Source organism: Siphateles boraxobius, unplaced genomic scaffold (assembly GCF_051911475.1).
Source record: "Siphateles boraxobius isolate OS27281-9 unplaced genomic scaffold, OSU_SipBor_1 6, whole genome shotgun sequence".
NCBI classification, from domain to species: domain Eukaryota; kingdom Metazoa; phylum Chordata; class Actinopteri; order Cypriniformes; family Leuciscidae; genus Siphateles; species Siphateles boraxobius.
In genome coordinates, this window is record NW_027509186.1 from 36,159,481 (window position 1) to 36,171,737 (window position 12,257).

Below are 12,257 nucleotides of genomic sequence, written 5' to 3' on the forward strand. Positions count from 1 at the left end.
TCTCTCTCTCTCTCTCTCTCTCTCTCTCTCTCTCTCTCTCTCTCTCTCTCTCTCTCTCTCTGTCTCTCTCTCTCTGTCTCTCTCTCTCTCTCTCTCTCTGTCTCTCTCTCTCTCTCTCTCTCTGTCTCTCTCTCTCTCTCTCTCTGTCTCTCTCTCTAATAGAGAATGTGTGGAATCGAGATTCACAGAGCTTTGAATGTTCCCCCAGTGGCTGGCCATTAACATGGGGAAATCCGCTTTTTAGTGATTTCACTGATTGTCCCAGATATCCCTGCCTTTTTTTTCTTTTCTTTTAAATAGTAGTTCTGCACGATTAAGTGAAATAAAGCTTAAAGCAAGTTATGGTTTAGTGCAATTTATCAAATTGCGAAGGCTGCAATTTAGTGAAATATATGCAGTGCGTGTTTCAGATTGAAGCATGGCACTGTGTTCGTTTACACGCAAGCAACTCGTGTTTTGATGTTTTTGCCATCTAAGAGTTTTCTATTCTATTATTCTGGAGATTCTTCAGCAGATACATCATTCTAGTGGTGCTAAAATACACAATATAATTGCCGCTAAAGTCTGTCAGAACAGAGACATCCTCTCTGCAATGTCCTCTCCTGTTACCAAACAAGAAATCTGATTCCTCCTGGCAGGAAAGATCTGATCTCCTATTTGCTGACACGCTGACCTTTGACCCAGTGCATGAACACATTCTCACCAAACGTTAAATTAAACTGAATGACACTAAATGAAACCTTTGGTAAGAAATTCACTTGGGTATACATAACTAATTTTAGGTGTATTTTCTTCTGTGGTTCTGGTTCTCTTTTCGGTGTGGTAGATGAGAAACAGTTTCATTTAATTTAGTCAATGTTTCCGAACACTCTGAAACCTTTTGAGGTGTATTTCAAGCCTGTCCGGGTAATGTTGGTAAAACACGTGCTTACTTTGCGACAGAATTACCTGTGGCTGTCTTCATCTGATACACAAGCACCAGCTACAGTAGCGACAGGTGGTTCTGTTTTTCTGAGTTTTGTGTTTTGGCTCAGTGTTGGATGACCGTGCTGGCAGACTGGATTTCCTGTGTCCCTGTGAGGCCTCCGTTTAATCCAACCTGACTCACTTTCCTCAGTGAAAAGCAGCTTTGAGAAAGAGAGAGTCCCGCTCGCACACGTGAGTCAGCGCTACTGAATCTTCACTAGCAGAACGAGTATTGCACAGCTGAGGGAGTCACCGGGAGCAAAAGGGCAGAGATACTCCCAGAGAGTCAAACTGTGAAGCATATTTTGGGACAACTTGGACTGCGTCTTGATGCAGTAAAGTCACATAAAAGGCCTTTATATGAAGGTGAAGTTTGTAATTGTTGAATTATTTTCTTATACCCTGCACTTTCATATTCAGACAACTAAGTTGGCCATTAGTAGTTCAATCTACATGTTGCTTTGACATAAAACATCACTCTGTTCTTGTTTTTCCCGACCAGCCCGACTCAGAAACATGGACTAAGCCACTGTAAGTTTGGGGCGAGACTGGCCGATCATTAGCAGATAGGTGTCATTATTTTACGTTTGTGGCACAAAAATTTGACTTTTGATTGAAAATTAGAGCATGATTTGGGAGTAGATTGAATGGTAAATATTGCAATTAGGGGTGTGCGATGCTGACACAAAGAAGATATATTGCTATTTTTGCGGATATTTCTTCAATATAAAGAGATTCATTAAAACATTTCATTGTCTTGATAAGTGAGTCATTGAATCATTCACTCAACCGATTCGTTCATTCAGTAACGAAACACTGTTGTTTGGAACTATTGTCTTTGGCAAAATGGAGCAAAAACAGGCAATACTGTGTCTAAAATGTAAATCACTTAATACTAACTTGTATGAAATCAATATTGCATTTGTAATCATGCTGCTATTTGAAGTGAAATTGATTAACTATATTAAATTATATAAATATAAAAAACATCAGAGCTATTTTTGCCCCCTTATCTTGAATATCTAGGGACATACTTGATAATCTCAGATCGAACATCGTTATAACGACAGTCACGATATTATCGTTATGATATACACGATATTATACAATTTTAAAAAGCTTTTTTATTCTTCTGCTTTTTGTTGGCCAAAAAATTTAAGATATATCAGTATTTAAACATGTATTTATTTATTTAAGGTGCAGCCTTTGCGATTTGATAATCACACTACGGCATATCACGATTTTTTTTTTATTTTTTGTGTTGCCCCTCTTCACTTTTCAATCTGAGCTGACTGTGACTGTCAACAGCGCTGATGTTTTTCAGTCTCTAAGTAAATATTTCCCATCAAATATGCTCTGATTTGCTGATGTCGACTCTGTTATTTGCCTTATCAGTTACAGTATGACCTTTTGCCAAACTCGTGCTCGTCCGGCACTGCTTCGGGAGGATGTGGCAGGAATTTGAAGCGTGCTCAGTTTGGTGACCTTTTTTGGCCACGTTTGACTTCTCTCCCACAAACTGTTAATACACAAAACTTGAGTGTCACCAGAATCTCCAGAGCTGAACCATCATTTCTCAGTGTTATTTATAAATGTTTGTGTGATAGATAGGAATGAGAGGACGGGCAGTTGAAGAAGTGAAGAACCTCGTAAACCTCTCAGTTCTTCAAAGCACAACCTCATCAGTGTGGTTTCTGAAGCAGTTGATTGGTTGCTTCGAGATGTTCTCGGACTTCATTTCCGAGTCCTCTACTTCCTATGCTCAATGACTGCTGTAAATCTCATTTCCTTTGAGCCGAGGGATGTTTTCTTGAGAGGACCTTTTTTCCGTCCCTCACCTCCTCCATCTTTGAGTTAAAGGGACCGTTCACCCAAAAATGAGAAGTTTGCATGATTACTGTGCAAGTCATTGAGAGGACAGCAGTTGAGACAGAATAAAAAGTAACAACCAAGAGTGACATCATAGCTTCAGCCTTAAAGGGACAGTTCACCCAAAAAGTTTAATTCTGAAATCAATTTCTCAACCTGATTTCGTTCCATGTCTGTATGATTTCTATCTTATTTCTTAAGATATTTTGAAAAGAAGAACAGGCATGCGATCAACATTAGGGTGAATTTTTCATCTTTGGGTGAACTGGCCCTTTAAGGCTGAATGCTATGATGTCAATTTTGGTTGTTGCTTTATATTCCATCTCGACTGCTGCCCTCCCAATGACTTGCACATTAATAATCACGCAAACTGTTTCGGCATGAAACTGTTCTCATTTTGATCGCTTGTGCAGTTTGTTTGTCTTGTTCAATTTCTTTCCTCTTTCTATCTCAAAGGTCGACCTCTGAATCTTTCTAATCACAGAGGTTAGATTGATTTATAATACTCGTGTGGGCAGAGGAAACATTTCCTGTGTCACATCCTTTAACGATAAAGCTCAGTACGCATTTCTTTGATGGGGATGTTTGTATGAAGGTGTGAACTCATCCTGAAGTTGTTTTAAACTGTATGATTACAATATATGTTGTACATAGAACTGTACAATATCATTTATAATATAATTGTTTTAAAAAGCTCTATAAATGTTTTCTCTTAAAAATAACAATAACTATATAAATATAATAATTTTATTATATCTTTTTGGTTAATTCATATTTTTGAATGTTATTTTTAGTAATACTTAAATACTTAAGAGAAACATGAAAATTGTGTATATATTTCAATTGACAAACACAATTTTAAGACAGTTGTTTTATTATCCTTATTGTAATATATATATTTTTAGTTATTATATTATTATTTGTATTAGTTTATTTAGTCATTTTGGTGTTTGATTTTATACGTTTTTATTTAGGCTAGATTTTTTATTTTATTTATTTATTTTATTTTAAAATTTTAGTTAAAATAAATTACATGTGCCTTCCAACTAACTGAAACATATATAAATTTTTTTTTTGCTGTTTACTTTAAATTATATCACTCAACGTAAATGATTTTGATTATTTTGTCTGTCCCGGTGTGTCATCTTAAAATGCAATGATCAGCAGGAAGTGACAGAACAGTCACAGTCAGATGTTTGTCTGATTGTGCACACAAACCAGCAATTAAAACAAATAATTGTTGGTTTGTGTGCTTATGCAGACAGATGACTTTGCATGTTGTCTCTCTTCTCACTGAGTGCTGTTTTTTTAAGATGACACGTCAAGTTAAAAATAGTTTGGCTTTCCTGTTGCATTTTAAGATCAACTAGCCGGTGGTTTTAATCATCCCGGTCGCACCACCTGACACACTGAACTGGATCCTCAGCTGACGTGTGGAGTATTTGCCCTTGAGAATAGATGCGGATACACCACAATCTTCACATTTTCTCACGCCTCTTCACTTTCAGGCTCGTTCTTCACATACAAACACACTTCATTAGTTTGGACATTCTCAGTGCAGCGTAACATGCGTGTCTGGCATTCCTAAAATCACTCTCGTGTGATAGTGGGATGAGCTCCCTCTGGATCAGCCACTCCTCTCCAGCATTCTTCCATCTGTTCTTTCTGTCGTTTTGTGATGGTTTGTGTTTCACAGATACAGATGCTCCACTCAAGGCCCGTTTCTAGATGTGGACTTCTGATCTAACGAATGATTGAAACATACTTAACACACAGTACTCAAACACAAACAGGTTTTTAATGCCATTTAACCAGATATGTTGTTATTGAGATAGAAGTTGATTAAACAGTTATTTTGTTAAACAAAATAAACTATAGTTTTGTGAAATTGCTTAAAATTCACTTCAAACTGTCACACCATCATGACAATAACATTTTTGGTAACACTTTAGTTTAGGGTCCAATTCTCGCTTTCAACTAGTCGCTTATTAGCTCGCATATTACTGGGATATGCAAGCTTTTTATTAGTACTAACGAAGCGCATATTAATGCCTTATTCTGCATGACCATGTTATAAGTGACCAAACCTAGAAGTTTATTTACTGTGAACTGAGCCGCTCTGGGAACCGGATCATGAGTGGGATATTCACACTAAGCCAGAACACGAATTTTGTTTTGCTTTATATAAGTGTGCAGCTCTACTTGCGGTAATGCTTGCAACAACATTGAAATGTAGCTCGCATATCTGAAATGGTCTGCGTTCACAATCACATACTTGCGTGGAGTTCGGTTCAGGTTTACCAGTGGCATACTACAGTCATGCTTCCAGGGTTATTGTGGTTTAGTGGTTCAGAGTCAAAGCACTCCAGGAATTGTAGGCAGCAGAAAGGTCAGAGTTTAATATTGGGCCAAACGGGTGTTGTCAACGAGAGAGAAGCTTTAAGGATTTACAGTGGCTTTCTGTCATAATAAAGATTGATGGTTTAACCAAAAATTAAAAAGGCCATAAATATTACAGTGGTATTGAATTTTTATTTTTCTTAAATACTATTTTTTTTATTTACTGTGAAATATTTGAATAGAAATTTTTCGTGTTTTGTCATTTTTATATTTTTGTATACGAATTATTATAATATTATTGTTGTTATTATTTTATAGCCTTTTTGATAATCACAAAATTCTGACCAAATTGTGCGGGTACTACAGTACTACAGTATTTAGTAGTAGTTATTTAGTATGTTTTCTAGACATTGTTAAATACACTTTTTTATTTTACAGTGAAATTGATCATTAATAATTCATATAGTTTTTTTAAAGATATTTTTATGTGGCAATTATAATATATGGGATGCACCGTTATGAAAAACCTATAACTACTTTTTTTGTTTTTTTGAAAACGATACATCGGTTGATACCGATAAGGTGGCTCATATATCATGCATCCCTAATAATAATAATAATGGCCAAATTGTGCAGTCCTACAAACAACCACAGTTAACTTTTTTTAAATGCAATCACAATTTTTGTCAGAAAAATCACAATTCTAGTTTTTGTCAGTGATCACATGGATGAAGTCAAGTTTCCCGAGTGAATCCCAGCGTTGGGTTGTCTGAAACGGATCGTCCCGGGCCGCTGCGAGGGTTAATGTTCCTGCAGTCTGGAGGAGAAACCCGAGCCGTTCCGACACTCTCACAAAGACAGGAAGTGCTATAAATAAATCAACAAATAAACATGGCATCCACCCGGGCAACTCCTCCTCTTCCTCACTCTGTCCCTCTTTTCTCCCGTCGCTCCAGGGTCGAGAGCTCAGAGCCCATGGCTTGTTTGAGGAAACTTGAAACTCAGTGGCAGTTTGGCTGTTGATATTCTCTCTGATGTTGTTCACCATTGTGATTAGGGGTGTGAACCTACACTGGTCTCACGGTTCGGTGCGATTACGATTATCATGTCATCGATTCAGTTCAATTCCATATCGCGGTGCACTGCATCTGCAATTTAAATTTTTACTCAAAGTGATGTGTGCGTGCGCGCGTCTTCGCCTGTTTGGGAAGTCGCACTGACAGAAACAGTGACATTCCAGTTTAAGTTTCAAGGGAGTAAAGCCTGTTTATGCCATTTAGTAAATTAAATTGTGTCAAATCAATTTTTTGTAAAGAAATGTTCATTTAAAAGCAGCGCTCATTCATCAGTGTTTAATGTTACCATAGAGATGCGCGCATCAACCGTCGCCGAGCCCGCTGTTGAAGGTAACGATCATCCATTTATAATCACGCGTAACAACACAGAATAATTGTGTTATTCACACGCACAGCGCGTGTCTTCTCCAGGTCCTGCTTACCAGGTTGTTCATTAGAGCCGAAATGTGCCCAGAATAGATGTAGGCTTTTAAAGTATTCGGAGCATTTTTAATTACTCGCATTCGCGACAAAGCACACACGCGACAAATGACGTCAGAAAAGCGTCAGTATAACCGGTTATGGTCTATTACTGAACCGATACTGAATCGTCCTCGTCTGCGTCGCAGAAACGATTAATTTCGACACCCCTAATTGTGATGATATTTGAGTTGGTTTTTAGTCTGTTTCTTGATTTAGCGTTGACAGAGCAAGGAATTTATCTTTTCAGTTTTTTTACTCCATTGGAACTTTGCATGATTTTAAAACAGTGAAATTTGAGGGTCCAAGTCTATATTCGAAGTGACATGCTTAGATATCACTGGTGCTTCTGCTGGAGTCATAGAGCTGCTCGTTTTCAAACTTTCTTTATTCCAATTTTCATTTAAGTTCCTTAATTCCAGAAGGTTCAATAGTGAATGTTCTTCTGGATTTACACTTTCTTATTACCAGTGAAATTACACGATTAGATATTCGTGATTTACTGGCATTTTTCTAAACTTATAACACATTCATTCAGCGTAATCATTGATACCATTACTATTATTATTTTTTTTTTTTCATTTTTATATTTTTTTTTTTCACTTTAATTTTTTTTTCATTTAATTAATTTTTTAAAATGTCTACATGATATATTTTTGTATTCGTTTAATTTGTTCTTTTAGTACTTATAGTAACTTAAACTAAAAAAAAAAAAAATCTTTCCTTGCTGAAATAAAATAAGTTATTTATATTTTATTTTAGTTATCAATTATTTTTTATATTTAAATTAACAAATGTTTTGTTTTTTGTTGACAATAACCATTTATTATTATTATTAATAATAATAATTATAATAATAATATAAAACAAGGTCTAGAAATTACACTTTAATTTCCCTCATTTATCCACAATTTATTAATTAAGCTTAAGTTTTTTTTAAAAGTTGATTTAGTTTGATTTGTCTCATTTTAAGCCATCTTGATGCCATCTTGGATTAATATCTCTGTTTTGTTCAGTCATTCACACTGATGCTCACAGTGATCATACACTTGATTTCAGATAATATGCATTTTCCAGAGCTCTCCCTGTTTTACAGGTTAAACACTGGAAAGCAAATGTTACAGACTTTGGTGCATTGGTGTAAACGGAGCTTGTTCTAAACTTTGGTTCAGTTCTCTATATCTCGTTGCCTCGTGCTTTATATCCCGGTCGTCCTGCAGTTTGAGTGGGAGAAAGATGCTGATGTTGATCTCACAGACGGAAACACATTAGAGCTCGCAGAAAATGAGGAAACCGGTTATTACAGTTTCAAATATTGGTGCAGAAGTTTCCTCTCGGATATGTGCTCATACTCTGGTGTGAGTGTGTGAGATTGAGCAACTCGAGCATTACTGACGGGACATTTGCTGTGCAGAGAAAGTATTAATTACCAGTATATCGACCCATTTTATGAATAATCCTTAACCGCAGAAGAGTCTCAGGCAAACACAGTGATGATACTGTAATACTGTGATGGTTTCGTGGAAATATCATCGTCCACAAAATAGCATTGTGACTCGGGACCTGTTTACAACTGTGTTTAGCGTCGTCCACTTGATGTAATATTTTTATTTATTTTTTAATAAATTTTTATTTATTAGTTAAAACATTTTTTTTACACTAATTTATTTTATGCATTTAAATAATTTATTTATTTGATCTATTTAAAAATATATATTTTAAGCTGTTGCTTAATATTTATTAATATTTTTTTAATTGTATATATTTAATTTATTTTATCAACTATTTACTCGTTTAATCTTATTTATTTTTATCTTGTTTTTACGCTGTTTATCTGTTAAAACCGTGTACCTGAAACCACCCAAAACACACTAACAATGTGATACTTGTCACACTAACAATGTGATACTTTTTATACTTGTTAGAATGTTTTTCCTGAGCAACAAACATCCACATCTCCTCCAGAATATGTAGTTTTTCTGCTTCTTCAAAGTGATATGAATTTGGTGTTAATAGAAAGCATATTAATGATACAAATCCATAGGCAAGCTGTTTAAATCAGGCCTAGAGAGCGAGTAAGTAGAGTTATGTGGATCAGGTGATCGTGAAACCGTGTGTGAGTTCGTTCCTGAGCGACACCACACCCTCACCTGTCTATCACTCTCCATACACTCGTGTGTGTGTGTGTGTGTGTAGGCCGGGGGAAGGATGTGGTTCTGTCTTGCATGCATTTTTGCACAGGGAGTGGCAGTTCATTGCAATCGTGAAAGTTTATCTCTCAACTCCACAAGGCCATTCCTGGTTTCAGTGCAAATCACATTACTATAGCGGGCGACCGATATACTTCACATATCGGCTGAATCTGATATGTGGCATTTTTTTAAATGATCGGTATCAGCTGATACGTTTTTCTGTTTGGTCTATAACTGTCGAAAGTGCCAAACATACCTGAGATGTTTGTAGCCTGCATAAAAATGCATATATCCAGTTGGTAATGTCATATTTGTAGTGTAGAATATTGTATCTCAAATTAGCACTCCCCAATCTTTATTTGAGAAAATGTGATTTCTAATGAGTGCACACAGAATTAGAAGATTACTAAAAAATATTTGTATTGCAGCGATTGTCATGCATATGTTATTTGCTCTCTTTAAAATTAAATGGTGTGATAAAACGACCATCCCTGATCTCAATAAATCGGCATCCGCCATAAAATAATCCATATTGGTCAATCACTAGTCACTACAGTTATAATGACTGATATGCACTGCACGTGCAACGTGGCCATGAAGTATTTACATCAGCATAGTGTACTTTATTATGACCTAAAGTGGCACATAAACGCATACATGTGTGGCAGAGCGGGTCCCTCTCTGTAATTCTTGTGACCTGGATTCAATGATGTCATCCACACCCAACTAATCATAGGCGTTCCACTGGGCTTTACACACACACACGCACGCACACACACACGCACGCACACACACACGCACGCACACACACACACACACACGCACGCACACACACACACACGCAAACAGAGCCCCCTGTTTGAGCAGAGGTATTTCAGGCCTCATCAAATGGCATTTGTTGACAGTGTGGATGTGTCCGTCCAGGCTCAGGTCCTGACTGGTTTATGTTTGTGTGTGTGTGTGTGTGAAGGCTGAATTGTTTTTGTGGCGGGCCTGTCCCTGGTAGGTGCCTGTCGTACGAGGGTAGGGGGTGGTGAAGGGCCTCATTATCCACTAAACTCAATGGAGTCTTTGTGTTGCGGGCCGCGGGCCTCGAAACCCCTTTCCCAGTGAGATCTGATGCCTGTCTGTGTCTGCACTCGCTGACTCGTATGTTGAGGTGCTGTGGATCAAACTGGTAATCGACTAGTCAGTTAGTGAGTCTTGTGAATTTCTTTTTTATATGCATATATATATTTTTAATACAGAGTTTTAAAAATTCATTTTTATTATATACTATTAGAAATTTTATTCATATTTTGAATACGCTTTTTTGTTTTAATTTTGGTGTAAGTATAAGTCATTTTGTTATTTGCTTTTTTGTCATTTTTCATAGTTTTTTTAATATTTCTATTTAGTTTAAATTAATTTTTGTATCAGTTTGAGTGATTTTGGTACTTCGATTTAAACTTGTTTTAATTAGTTATTAGTAATTTTATTTGCTATTTTTTGTAATTTAATTAGTTTTTTCTTTTCTTAAAATATATTTCTATTTAGTTTTAATTCATTTATATTTTTAGTAATTTAAAAAAAAAATTAAATCCAGTTCGTTTCCAAGGCAGCATTTCTCATTTTCATTTACTTTTAAAGTAATTTTTTTTAAATTTTATTTAATATTTATATTTTATTTCGTACAATTTTTTATTTTTTTTTGTCATTATTATTAGTTTTTTTAAATATTTCTATTTGGTTTTAATACATTTTTATATCAGTTTTGGTAATTTTAGTACTTAAATTTAAAGTTGTTTTATTTCGGTTAATGGTATTTTTAAATTTTAGTTTTTTTGTAAAAAAAATCGTTTTTAGATATTTCTGTTTAGAGTTAATTTATTTTTACTTTTAGTAATTTTATTTAATTTTCATGTTTTCTTTGTCTAATATTTAAATTTTATTTCATACTTTCTCAGCTTTTTATTTCTATTAATGGAAAACATATTTTTAAGTTTTAGTCGACAATACCACTGATTTAGAGGTGCAAATTCTGAGTTTTTTTTTTTTATCATCATTTTTGGTATAATATCATGTGCTCACTTCAATAAATGTCACCTTTTGTCTGCAAAGTATGCGATATTTCCGAGTTTTCATATGCACGGTGGTCTTTCAGCAAGAAACTCCTCAAATGTTGATTTTCAAACCGGCTTCCTGAGCAAACATCTTGAGCGTTCCTGCATGCAGCGTTTCCTGTTTCCCGGGCCGTGTGACCTTGCTTCCACTTTTTTTTGAAATGACATCATTTCCTGTTTGTTCTAGACCTTCACGGCCTGGTGCAACTCTCACCTGCGAAAGTCTGGAACTCAGATCGAAAACATCGAGGAGGATTTCAGAGATGGACTCAAACTAATGTTGCTCCTAGAGGTCATCTCAGGTCAGTGGGCTTTAATCGTTTGCTTTTGTCTTGTGAGTTTTGGCCGGTCAGTAGTTCATTAAGTCTCATTTGCAACTTTCCAGAGATGTTGAGCTAATGTTTAGCTGAGGAGAGTGTGTGTTTATGCTGATGCGATGGAAAGAGTGTGAGAACTCCTCTGCTGTGTGTTTGTGCAGGGGAGAGATTACCTAAACCTGAAAGAGGAAAGATGAGAGTGCACAAGATCAACAATGTCAACAAAGCGCTGGACTTCATCGCCAGCAAAGGAGTCAAACTGGTGTCCATCGGTGCAGAAGGTACAAACACTTCTCTGTGTATCAGACTGTGTATTTGCTTTGAAGAAGCGCCTGCCAAGTGAAAATCCCACAGAAGTGCATGTTTGTGTGCGTGTGTGTTCAGGAAATTCTGACCTTTCCGATCCTCCTCCGTCTCTCTCAGAGAGGTGTGTGTTCACACTCGGCACGTTTGGTTGGATTAAAACGAACCCTGGTGCGATTCATTTGAATAAGTGTGAACCCCGATGCACACCAAACAAGTAAATTTTGGTCCGTGTTGCGTTCATATTTAATTCGAATCGCACTAGAGTTGGTTTGAAAGCATCTTTTCAGCGCCTCGGTCCGCTTTCAAACCAACTCTAGTGCGGTTCGAATTAAATATGAACGCAACACGGACCAAATTTAATTATTTAGTAGACGCTTTTATCCAAAGCGACTTACAAATGAGGAGAGCAATAGAAGAAATTAAACTAACAATAGGGCAACAATATGCAATTGCTGTGACCCTTCCCAGTTTGGTCAAATGCAGTATACAAATACATTTTTAAATGGATATAGAGGAGAAAAGAAAGTGTTAGTATTAATGGATCAAGTGTTGCCGAAAAAGATTCTCTTGAAAATGGCTATGGACTCCGCAAAGACATTTACCAAAGACATGTAACTAATCAAAAACAGG

General features: G+C 36.2%; 1 protein-coding gene across 6 annotated transcripts in view; it reads left to right on the forward strand.

Moving 5' to 3' along the window:
* actn4 (actinin, alpha 4) overlaps positions 1-12,257 on the forward strand; it is a 45,673-nt gene that overhangs the window by 17,655 nt on the left and 15,761 nt on the right. For all 6 annotated transcript variants that reach the window (XM_077206998.1, XM_077207000.1, XM_077207001.1 and 3 more), the window contains 2 exons: positions 11,192-11,306; positions 11,483-11,602. In XM_077206998.1, the coding sequence (XP_077063113.1) occupies positions 11,192-11,306; positions 11,483-11,602 (235 nt within the window). The remainder of the gene's footprint in view (positions 1-11,191; positions 11,307-11,482; positions 11,603-12,257) is intronic.